This window comes from Bufo gargarizans, chromosome 7 (genome assembly GCF_014858855.1).
Source record: "Bufo gargarizans isolate SCDJY-AF-19 chromosome 7, ASM1485885v1, whole genome shotgun sequence".
NCBI classification, from domain to species: domain Eukaryota; kingdom Metazoa; phylum Chordata; class Amphibia; order Anura; family Bufonidae; genus Bufo; species Bufo gargarizans.
In genome coordinates, this window is record NC_058086.1 from 28,269,599 (window position 1) to 28,282,092 (window position 12,494).

Here is a 12,494-nt window from a genome sequence, read left to right on the forward strand (position 1 = left end):
CAGTGATGCACAGCTGTCCTCTATTCACTACACTTATGAAACGTGGTCTACGTCGGCCCCATAGACTTCTCCATACAGAGAGGGGACTCGCCGAAGCCCCATTGTCTGGATCACTTTGGGTCTCATTGTTCGGAGCTCCATGATCCAATATTTATAACCTTATTTATGGTTAGGCAATAAATACTTTTCATAGGATAACCTCTATAAATGATAACATTGTGGCTACTTGCAGCCACCACTGGAGGGAGCTCAGGAGTTTATTATACACTATGAATATCTTACAGTGAAGACAGTACACAGGGAAACTGGTAGCTCCCCCAGCAGAATTTTGGTCTGAAATTGACAGTGGAATTGCATCAGATTTTTATGGGAATGGATTTTTTTAAGTTGAGTATATTATAAAGTTTATTTTCCTATTTGCGAGCAGGTATTAAGTTGTAAGGAAAACCCCTTTAAGGGTTCACTTCAACAGACTGAAGAATGTTGCAAGACCATTCTGATTCTATGTCTCTGAATTATAAAACGCACATACCATCTCCTTCTACATGTCAGAAAACCATGTGCGGAGAAATAAGTAATCTGTTGTGTCAGTAACAGTTACCACAAGATATGACAGGTAACATCTGCCTTCTGGAGAAGGATGTCTAGTGACAGCTCTGGAGACTGCCCTGGGTGTATATAGGTGTGTTCTGGGTGCGTTCTTCATGTTCTCGGTAAACATCCTTCTTTCTTGTGTTCGCTCTATAGTTTGGCGTTCTTCCACTGATGGTTAGATAATTATGTAATCATACGTATACCGGTGACTGCTTCAGCTTCATGGCGTATATTTGCGCCTTCATATAAGCAGCCACCTCCCATGAATGGAAAGTGTACCAAATCACTGTGCTACTGCTGCTTTTTGGGGAGACTGGGAAATCCAGGCGACAGTCCGTCCTGGGTTTATAATAGTTTACTGTCAATCATATGGTTTTGACTCTGGTACTCTGTCCTATTGGTATGTTGTCCCTGGTATGTTGCCCCATGTTCTAGTCTATGCTCCTTTGACAATCAGTGTCCCAACCAGAACTTTCATCATGCCAGACCAGGGTCTAATCATCCTGTCTCTGGTTATCCCATAGTTAGGCCTCATGCACACGGCCATTGTTGGCCAGTGCCCGTATTGCGGCCCGCAAATAGCAGGTCAACAATATACGGGCACCGGCCGTTTGTGGTCCGCAGCACAGGCCAACAATGACCGTGTGCATGAGGCCCTAAAGGGATTCTTGTCCACTGGATAGGCTATAACTAACTGATCGGTGAGGCTCCGACCACAAGGACTCTCACCAGTCCTCAGAATGGGGGTCTTATAACACTGTCGAATTTTTGCCCTGCCACCTCATTCATTCTCTGTGCCGGAAATAGCGAATCACCGTCCATCTTCGGCAGTCCCATAGAGAATGAATGGAGATGCACAGTGTACTTTATGCTCTACCTGCTCCTTCATTAGGGTCGGAGTATGTGTTGCCCCCAGTTTCAGGATTGGTGGGGTTCCCAGCGCTCGGACCCCATGATGAAGTATACCCAATGCAGTTGAAAACTTTAGTTGAAGAGGTTTCCAGTAGTTTAATATTGATGGGCTATCCTGAGGATAGGTCATCACTATCTGATCAGTTAGGGTCTGTCACCCCCGCCGATAAACTGTTATAAGAGGCCGTGGGGCTCTTGTGAGTGCTCCGGTGTCTTCCTAGGCCAGTGACGTCACATTCATTGGTCACATAGGCCAAGTCGCAGCGGAGTCCCATTCAAGTGAAGCACAGCCACTATACAATGTAGGGCACTGTGCGTAGCATGTCATCAAAGGGGCCGCAACGCTCATCGGAGCACTGCAGCCCTCTTCAATCAGCTGATCGGTGGCAGAAGTGAGAATTAGACGTCTGTCGTAATGAAGCACCATAGCTAGCGGTTGATCCTCCGGAATTATGAAGAGACGCAGGCCTTTCTATAACTTTCGGCGGATTCAGCGCCAGTGCTAACTGTAAGGCCGCTTCCTTGCTGTCTTACATTTAGACCATTTTCTACACCTAAAACAGGTGTAGAAACTGGTGAATGAGACGGGCCTGCCGACCCGTCCCCGACCACACCACACCCCATATCACACCTGGCGTGAGCGGGGCGAAGTCGCAGACGGCCATCTGTGCCTGAAATACACCTAATTTAGGCATATTTCAGCTTAGTAAATGACCCCCTATGTTTTCTTCCAAGGCTCTGGGCCAGGGATGTCACAGGTAGATTACCCCCTTTCTTAGCAAAACCATGGTATCCAAGTGACGAGCAGGTTACCAGAGAAACAGGATTTTTTTTCTCACTGTTTCTCACTGTTATGGGTTTTCCTTAGTACATAATAATACATAATACAAGAAGCAAAAAAATAAAATAAGAATTAAAATTTTGTGTGACTTGGGATTGGCGCAGTTGGGGTTTACTATACTGACGTCTCAGCCATGAGGCAGAAGGGATACTTTTAGGCTACTTTCACACTCGTGTTTGGTGCGGGTCCGTCATGGATCTGCACAAATGCATCCGTTCAGATAAGGCTACTTTCACACTTGCGTTCGGGGCTCCGCTTGTGAGTTCCATTTAAAGGCTCTCACAAACGGCCCCGAACGGATCCGTCCAGCCCTAATGCATTCTGAGTGGACGCGGATCCGCTCAGAATGCATCAGTCTGGCACCGTCTGTCCTCCGCTCCGCTCAGCAGGCGGAGGCAAACGGATCCGTCCAGACTTACAATGTAAGTCAATGGGGACGGATCCGTTTGAAGTTGACACAATATGGCTCAATTTCAAACGGATCCGTCCCCCATTGACTTTCAATGTAAAGTCTGGACGGATCCGTCTGAGCAACTTTCACAATTTTTTCTAAACTACAATGTAGACGGATCCGTTCTGAACGGATCCCATTGTCTGCATTATAGGAGCGGATCCGTCTGTGCAGACACCAGACGGATCCGCTCTGAACGCAAGTGTGAAAGTAGCCTAATACAACCGCATGCATCCGTTCAGAACGGATCCGTTTATATTATCTGTAACATAGCCAAAACGGATCCATCTTGAACACCATTGAAAGTCAATGGAGGACGGATCCGTTTTCTGTTGTGCCATACTGTGTCAGTGAAAACGGATCCGTCCCCATTGACTTACATTGTGTGTCAGACCGGATCCGTTTGGCTCAGTTTCGTCAGACGAACACCAAAACGCTGCAAGCAGAGTTTTGGTGTCCGTCTCCAAAGCAGAATGGAGCCAAACTGATGCATTCTGAGCGGATCCTTATTCATTCAGAAGGCATTAAAGCTCATCCGTTTTGGACCGCTTGTGAGAGCCCTGAACGGATCTCGCAAACGGAAACCAAAACGCCAGTGTAAAAGTAGCCTTAGATATAGGACCTTCAAAGCATCTCAGAAACAAGACCCTTCTGCAGATCTTGTGTTGCTTTGATTCCTAGGAGTCCGCTGGCTCTCCAGCCTTGGGATGTATGGCATTCTTTCAGTAAGTTAGGCCAGATCATCTCCGCACCTCTCAGGATTCTTCACGCAGCCTGTATTAACAAGTTCGGATTTCCTACTCTTGACACTGTAGTACAGGCTAAATTAGAAACTTTTTTTTTTTTTTTTTTTAACTCCCTTTAAACCTGTGATAAGTAATTGCCACTGTTATCGACTCAGCGCAGCGCTAATTTGAAGTGACATGCCCAAACTGGCCTGTAACATGAAGAGCCACAACAGGTGTGAGAGGTGCGGCTTTGGGGACTGGCTGAACCCTGAGCTGGAGAAAATAGCACAGTGAAATGAACCTTAAGTAAAACTGTCAGGAGCAATTATCTTCGAATCGGAATAATGCTAGCTTTATAACCTCCTGGAGATACGCCCAGCTCCTTTTATCCGTTATTCTGCACAAATAGATTCCCTTTTTCACCCACTGGAAATCGCTTTGACGAGCTCCGGAACGTGCGGACCAGCGTGCACTAAAGAGTAATGCATATAATAAAAACAGCAATAAGAAAATAATAAAAATTATATATTTTGAAGGAGCAGAGTATTACTCATATGTTGTTGGTTTAAAAATGATATATGTCAATTTTAATGTGTTTTATAAAGTATTTTTCTCGCACGGACTTCATACAATGTCTACATTATACAGAGATGCAACATATATATTACATAAATACAATTTTATTATAAATATTTACATTATAAATAAATACATTTATTACATAAATAAAATGCTCCCTTAGACTATTTTTGACCCTATTTTGTGTGGATGAAGCTTGTGTACCTGCCACCATAATATTTTTTTGCCACCATAATATTTTTTTCCCCCCATGGTCTGTAGAGGTAGGTATCCAGCTTTCCTAGTGTTTGGGCAACAGGGCGGCTCAGTGCTTAGCACTTGTTACCTTGCAAGGCTGCTGGGTTCGAATCCAATCAAGGGCGCCATCTACGCAGTTTGTATGTTTTTTTCTCACCAATCAGCAGTTTTGAGCAGCTGTCCACTTACGCCCTTTCCTCTGGATAAATCAAAAATATCAGATTGTTGGGGTCCAACACCCCCCACGATCAGCTGTATCAGGTGGCCGACGGCGATGCACAGTAGATTGGACGGAGTGGAAGCAGAAGGATCGCCGCCGGATACAGCTGATCGTGGGGGGGGGGGGGGTTTCGGACCCCAACAATCTGATATTGATGATTTATCCAGAGGAAAGGGCGTAAGTGGACAGCTGATCCGTGGGGGTGACGGGTGTCTGACTCCACCAATCTGATATGGATGACCTATCCTGAGAACAGGTTGTCAATATCTACAAGGAGGACAAACCCCTTTAATGATCTCTCTGTTTCTGAAAAAGCTTGGTGACAATCAACATGGCTGCCATTCCTTGTACCAGGAGGAAAAGGCGTCAGTATCTAAAAGGTGGAAAACGCCTTTAATAAATGGTTCCGTAGAGTATTTCACAGAAAAAGAAACCTTAGGATTTTTTTATTTTCGGATGCCTCCATTGTAAGGAATGCCGTAGTGTTGCTTTGCTGTGAGCCGCCATTGCAGAATTTGCAGGTGTGTTCCCTGCCTGTGTATCTGCATTCATGCTAATTCCCTGTTACCGTGACCAGTTAATAGAGCTGAATTGTAATTAGGTAAAGCGAGAAGGAGCAGCGCCCGCTGGAGGGGTTGAGCCTTGACACCGGGCCAGTTCTGACAGGTCCTGCTCTAGCTTGTAACCAGAACTGATAATCTGCCTGTTTCAGCCTGTAAAATTATATGACATCCTGTGATTTCCCTCTTGCCACAAGGCATTGATATTCCGCTGTTGTATAGCATGTACACTGTATCGTCCGCTGCGGTTAACGGCTGCCGGCTTATGATATCTGTTGGCAATGTTCAGATGGATCCGTCTATGGTAGAACATTTAGTGGGAGGGGATGACAAGGGCATTCAAATCTAGAGTGTTGTATTTTAAAAATAAATTTCCCTGAAAACAAAGAAATCTTTAGTCCTTGGGGTCTTCATAGATATCCCACCTAGAGGATCTCTCCCACCGAGTACCTCGCGAAGAATAGCTCTCACTCTGGTAGACTGGGCCTAGTTAGGGATGAGTGAACTTCTGTTTTCAAGTTCGGCGTACAAGGTTCGGGTTATCTAAGAATTCCGTTATAGATTTCTCTACCACGAACCATAAGTTATAGTCCGTGGTAGAGGAATACATAACGGAATTCTTAGATAACCCGAACCTTGTACACCGAACTTGAAAACAGAAGTTTGCTCAAGGCTAGGCCTAGTATTAACTGGTGAGCCATTCATTTCCCTTCAGCGGCCGAGATGGACCTGCGTCGATCAGCTAGACTTGGGCCTGGCATTACCGTAAGAAGGGGTTATCTTCATGCGACATTACCTCTAATTGCATTTTCCTTCTGCCTCTTAGATGACACTGGCGTCTTCAGGACTTACCTTTCCATGCCATCGACTCACAGTGGGTAGAAGGACTTCCCCCGTGCAAACCAGAGAACAGTCGGACGAGGTAATGGCTTTACCAGCTCCTACAGGTCTACAACCATCAGTAAGGATATTGCACAACCATGTTTTCTTGTAGCCTAATACTTTATTGTGATAAGCTTTTTGAAGTGTGCCCCCCCCCCCAAAAAAAAATAATATATATATCTCAAGAAAACCCCCTCTATGTCCATTAATGGTCCCCTTTTGTCACATGGAGGAGAACCCAATTCCGACACTTTTTAATTGTATATGTTTGTTGGCAAGCTCATACCCACAATTATAGCTCCCACAGGGGTTAAAAACCAGCTTCCAGAACAGCAGTTACCGGTAGATTTATTATTACATTTCCATTTTTTAAGTTTGGGAAAGCTGGATCACAATACTTGTGGGAACTGTAATGGCAGAGTTAAAGGGGTATTCCCATCTCAGACAGTGGGATCATATCGCTAGGATATGCCTCCATTGCCTGATGGGTACAGGTCCCACCTCTGGGACCTGCACCTATCTCGTAAGTGCAGCTGGCAAAATTTTGGAGGGTGCACCGCATATGTGTGGCTGCCCTCCATTAATTTCTATGGGGCAGCCGAAAATAGCCGAGTGCTGGTGGCCGTACAAGCGCGGTGCCTTCCCATTCACTTCTATGGGGATACCACTTGGTGGCCAGACCCAGGGAAACACAGGGTCCTCCAGCCACCACTTTCCCTGCTCCTTTCTCGATATAGGTGCGGATCCCAGTGGTGGGACCAGCACCTATCAGACAAGAGGGACATAGCCTAGTAATATGCCCCCATTGCCTCAGATGGGAATACCCCTTTAATTGTAGTCTCCCAACTTTTCCAGATGTGAAAGTAACTGCAATAAGTCTGAGAGGCCTTGTTTGGGGTACTACTATTTCTTATCTCTACTTATGGAGGGCGCAGAATATCCATTTCCTCTGGGTTTCTGGGAAAAAATATCTGAAAATTAGCACATCTTACATCTGCTGGCTAGTTTTAATATCTTTCCTAGAAATCCAGAGGTGCATGGCTTGACCTACAATACTCCATCTACAATACTACCCCCCCCCCCCCCCCCCCACAGACAATGCATATATATTGCCTAGGAACCCAGTGTATTATACTCTCCCCTCTCCTCTCTCATCCTAGAGTATGGCCAGAAAAAATTAAGTGCTAAGACACTAGAGAGTGCTATATACCAGCTCTTAAGGTTTCAGGTAGAATGGATTTGGGCCTGAATCAATTTTTTTTCAAAATTTTTAAAGGAATTTCAACAGATTCACTTTTTTTTTTTTTTTTTTTTTGAGGCTCTTTAAACCGGGGCCATACTCATGATGCAATAAATAAGAATTATTAAAAACCCCAGTTGCTGCAGAACCTACTTGTAGAGAAAGCAGGAGTTTCATGAGAGCCCATCAGTACCTGACGTATAGCTCTGCAGTCCCTTCAGTACTGCCTGCCACACTGAACGCACACGATATATATATATATATATATATATATATACACACCCACACATACACAGTATACATACATATACATTGCACACGCTATTATGTTGCAGAGTAGAAACCTGATTCTTGCTCTTTACTGAACACTTTACACTTGCGCAGCTTAAGGAGGAGTGAACTGAGCATCCATTTACTCTGAGACGCTCAGATTCCTCCCGGCTCGAATCGCATCGCTCCGGTTGAATTCTCTTTTGTAAATAACAGGAAGTAGCGTGGCCATTTTATCTGCAGATTATTTCTGTTCTGTAAATGAGCACTGTAATTTTTATCCTATTACTTGGCATTCTTCGGTACTTAAAAAGGAATTAGCATTGTCACAGTGAACATTACATTAATGCAATCGCACATGAGCCAAAGACGCTGAGAGCCGAGGTGCAATCTAAAACCTCTGTCTGTTGTGTAAATGTTTTAACCCGTGCTGCATGTGGAGCTGGCACTGCAGGGTCGGGTGGCGTTAGGAAGCAGATATTGTAGCTCTGGCACAGTGGCATTTTTATTAGACCCCAGAAATTATTTATCTTTTTTTTTTTTTTTAAATGCCACCTTGAATCATTTCTTACCCTGTACTATTTGTTGTAATTGCGTTAATTACTATTATTATTCACTGAAATGTATGCAACGGCGCCATTTGGGAGTTGGTAGGGATTGCCCTATTTGTTATATATTTTTGGTTTGGTACGTCTTTCATGACCTGTTGAATGCAGTGTTTTGATTATTGCAGTCATGGGGGGGGGGGGGGATTTGCATAGAAAATCATTGTGATTATCAAATTCTTTTTTTTCTTTTCTTGTAATTTTCACCTTTTTATTAACCCATTGCACCGGTCACATTGCCCAAGCAGTTTGATCTGCGGGTACAGTTTGGCATAGCTGGAGGAGCTTAGCGGGTATATAGTTTTATTGGAAAAGATTCAGTGTGATCTGTAGTTTATTGATCTAAATCGCTGCTCATTTTCGGCTTAGGAGTCCAGTGGGCGGTCTAACTCAGCGATTGACAGCCTATGAGTGTACATTCACTGGGTAGGACCGCCCACTGGACTCCAGTGCTGCCTGCATGGCACTGCATGGTCAGTGTGACAGGTTTTCTTTAAGGCCCCACTATATATAATACATCCTTATGCTAGTACTTTTGACCCGGACCCTTTCGCAAGGAGAAGATCAGTACTGACTGTGCCCCCAGACACCTGGCTCCCTTTACGCCTAGTGAAGAATGAATGACCACTGTGCCCACTTGCTTAATATGCTACTAAAAGGGAAAAAAAGCCTCTGGGGCCACATTTATATCTAGAAAGAAGGGGGTCGTTTTCCAAGACCAGCTTTTCACACCGATTGCCTTACACTGCCATAAGATTCAGCTAATTTATGACGAAGCGTCATAAATTATTCGCATCTGCAGCCGTCTTTGCCTGGTGTCAAAACTATTTCAGCCCTGGCTGGAGTAGATTTCCACCAACTTTTTATGCCTGTTTCCAATCTTGAATGTTAGTAAATATCCCCCCCCCAGCTGTCAGACATTGTCGCACAACTGGTCCAAAAAATTCCCTTGATTGTCATCACGCCTGGGGACACGTTTGCAGAACTCATTCTGTAACTCCCATAGAAGTGAATGGAGAGAGCTGCGCACATGTGCGACCACATCTCCACTTACTATGCCACTTGGATGCAGATGCAGCATCACCCGATGGAACGAGGAGCCCCTATTCCAGAGATCATGGTGAAGAGTTTAACATTTAAGCGGAAGCCCGCTGATGTAGCAAAGCTGAATTTGTCAGTGAACAGTTCGTTCAGCTCATCTACACCCATATGTCTAATCCGTTCCTGCATGCTGCGGCACATTTATTAGGAAGTCTCGCGGGTGTTGGGGTGCATTGCCCTCTGCGCACACACAAATCAGATTGCTGAAGCCGTTGTCTTTACTTTCCTCCACAGAGCACAGATATTCACATGATCAGTGACAGTGATGGAGATGACTTCGAAGATGCTACAGAATTTGGAGTGGATGACGGAGAGATATTTGGCACGAACAGTGCACTTAGAAAGTCTCCCATGAGTAAGCGAGCTGGGCATTTGCCACCTGGAATTTTGGGAATGTGTGAATTTTTAGACTGTAATTTTGTTTCAACTCCATCTTGTTACTCATTTTCTCCAAATCACTGAAATGTCTTTTTTTTTCCTTGCACTTTCGTAGTGCCTGAAAATGCAGAAAATGAGTCCGACGCTTTGCTGCAGTTTACGGCGGAATTCTCCTCCAGGTAAATGGTTGTGGAACTCCAATTCAAGCGACATTTCACAATGAAATCTGCACAATGCGTTATAGTCAGAGGGAGTCCGTCACCGGGATCTGCAGTATTACATGTAGTACTACTACAGATAAGGCTACTTTCACACTAGCGTTCGGGCGGATCCGTTCTGAACGGATCCGCTCATAATAATGCAGACGGAGGCTCCGTTCAGAACGGATCCGTCTGCATTAAAATGGCAAAAAAAAAAGCTAAGTGTGAAAATAGCCTCGGACGGATCCGTCCAGACTTTCAATGTAAAGTCAATGGGGGACGGATCCGCTTGAAGATTGAGCCACATTGTGGCATCTTCAAACGGATCCGTCCCCATTGACTTACATTGTAAGTCTGGACGGATCCGCACGGATCCGCACGCCTCCGCACGGCCAGGCGGACACCCGAACGCTGCAAGCAGCGTTCAGCTGTCCGCCTGTCCGTGCGGAGGCGAACGGAGCGGAGGTTGAACGCCGCCAGACTGATGCAGTCTGAGCGGATCCGCTCCATTCAGACTGCATCAGGGCTGGACGGCTGCGTTCGGGTCCGCTCGTGAGCCCCTTCAAACGGAGCTCACGAGCGGACCGACGAACGCTAGTGTGAAAGTAGCCTAAGGAGTCTAGATCACTATTTTATTTTAATTTTATTTTCTCCTACTGCCTCCCGTTTTCCTGCTTGAGTGCTCAAAGCAGCTCTGAAATATTTTCTTCTACTGCTGTACCTCCCGTTCTCCTGCTGTGAGTGCTCAAAGCAGCGCTGAAATACACAGTCCGGACTTCTGTGCTGACATAATACGCAAAGCAGTCCTGACAATACTTTTCAGCACAGCTCTGAGCGCTGACACACGGGGGGAGGACTGTAGGAAAATAAAAAGTAGTGATCTGGACTCCTTATCTGCAGCACTACTCATGTATTACTGCAGATAATAGTCAAATATCATAATGACGGATTCCCTGTTATATACTTAGCGGCAATCAAAATTCTACTGGTTACCCTCTGCAACAGACTATTCCCCCAATGCATTTCTTTCTAGGAACTGAGTCCTGAGTTTAGTTATGGCTATGCATAGAGAAGAAAGCCTAATGGAACTTGAAGAGTTATGTCACTCTATAAATGCCTTGCTCCGTTTTGAATACAGCAGAGTTGCTCTTTACATGTTAATTTAAAAAAAATTGTGACAGGCAGGAAACTGCCAAAAAACAAACTAAAAATTTTGAAATGCTCACCGTTCCTACATTGTGTCCTCCGTCCTTGCCATTTCCAGTCCAGAATGTGTCTGTGGTCATATAACTGCTGCAGCCAGTTACTGGCCTCATTGGTGAAGTGTACATGAACAGGACATGACCGCAGAGCCTCTGGGACTGCTGCTGAGGCCAGTGAATGGCTGCAGTAATCACGTGACCACAGACAGGACACGGCACTGGATGGTGGGGCCTTTAGAAAATGAGTGTCTTTTTGTTCTTGGATACCATTACTTGCTGGTCACAGTTTTTTTTTATTGAGGTTGAACAACCTTTTTAAAGAGGACTTTTCACCTGGAAAAACATTGTGAACTAAGTATCATGACATATACAGCGGCGCCCGGGGATCTCACTGCACTTACTATTATCCCTGGGCTCCGCTCCATTCTCCCGCTGTGCCCTCCGGTATCTTCGCTCACTTGGTTATAGCAGGCGGAGACTTAGGGGACTTGGTTATAGTAGGCGGTTCTGCCCTTGTTCTGCTGGATGTCTCCTTCTCCTGTGCTGTAGTGCTGGCCAATCGCAGCGCACAGCTCACAGCCTGGGAGAAAAAAACCTCCCAGGCTGTGAGCTCTGCGCTGCGATTGGCCATTGCTACAGCCTAGGAGGAGGAGACGCCCAGCAGAACAAGGGCAGACTCCGCCTACTATAACCAAGTGAGCGAAGATACCGGAGGGCACAGCGGCCGAACGGAGCCGCGCCCAGGGATAAAAGTAAGTGCAGTGAGATCCCTGAGCGCCGCTGTATATGTCATGATACTTAGTTCACAATGTTTTTCCAGGTGAAAAGTCCTCTTTAAGTATTTAGACTGTGGGAGTGTACCTCTAGGTGTTGTGTGGACCCCTAGACTTGTGGTATCGGTGTGTTTTGATAGCTGTAGATCCAGCCAAAGATTTATTAGACACAAGGTATTATGATGCTAATCATCCATTTTCACCCTCTTTCTCAGGTACGGCGAGTGCCATCCCGTGTTCTTCATTGGTTCGCTGGAGGCTTCCTTCCAGGAGGCGTTTTACGGGAAAGCCAGAGATGTAAGTAGGAGAGATTGTATGTTCTCCCCGTGTTTGCATGGGTTTCCTCCCGCACTGCAAAGACTTACTGATAGGAACCTTAGATTGTGAGCCCAATTGGGGAAATCTTGAAGCTAATGTTCTGTAAAACGCTGCGGATTATGTCAACGCTATATAAGTGAGTATAATAAAAAGGAATAGGTTGTTTGAAGGCGTTTTCATTCCATTGCAGTCCAGTTACCTTCTCTTCAAAACATAATGTGGTTGTATGACCCTTTTATTGACTAATTTCCGCGAACTGGCTTTTCAATCCTCATTTACTATATAAAAAAAACTTTCAGTCTTGATTTATAATGCAACAGATCATGTTTACAGCTCCTATGCAGACCTTTAGGTCTCCATGGTTACAAACTACAGACCCTGTGTTAGGAGACGTGGTGTTCCA

The 12,494-nt window shown here is 45.2% G+C and overlaps 1 protein-coding gene across 3 annotated transcripts in view; it reads left to right on the forward strand.

Moving 5' to 3' along the window:
- Positions 1-12,494, forward strand: part of FAF1 (Fas associated factor 1) — a 265,559-nt gene that overhangs the window by 146,890 nt on the left and 106,175 nt on the right. For 2 of the 3 annotated variants that reach the window (XM_044300816.1, XM_044300818.1), the window contains 4 exons: positions 5,949-6,083; positions 9,455-9,575; positions 9,714-9,777; positions 11,989-12,070. In XM_044300816.1, the coding sequence (XP_044156751.1) occupies positions 5,949-6,083; positions 9,455-9,575; positions 9,714-9,777; positions 11,989-12,070 (402 nt within the window). The remainder of the gene's footprint in view (positions 1-5,948; positions 6,084-9,454; positions 9,576-9,713; positions 9,778-11,988; positions 12,071-12,494) is intronic. The other variant, XM_044300817.1, reaches the window with a different exon arrangement.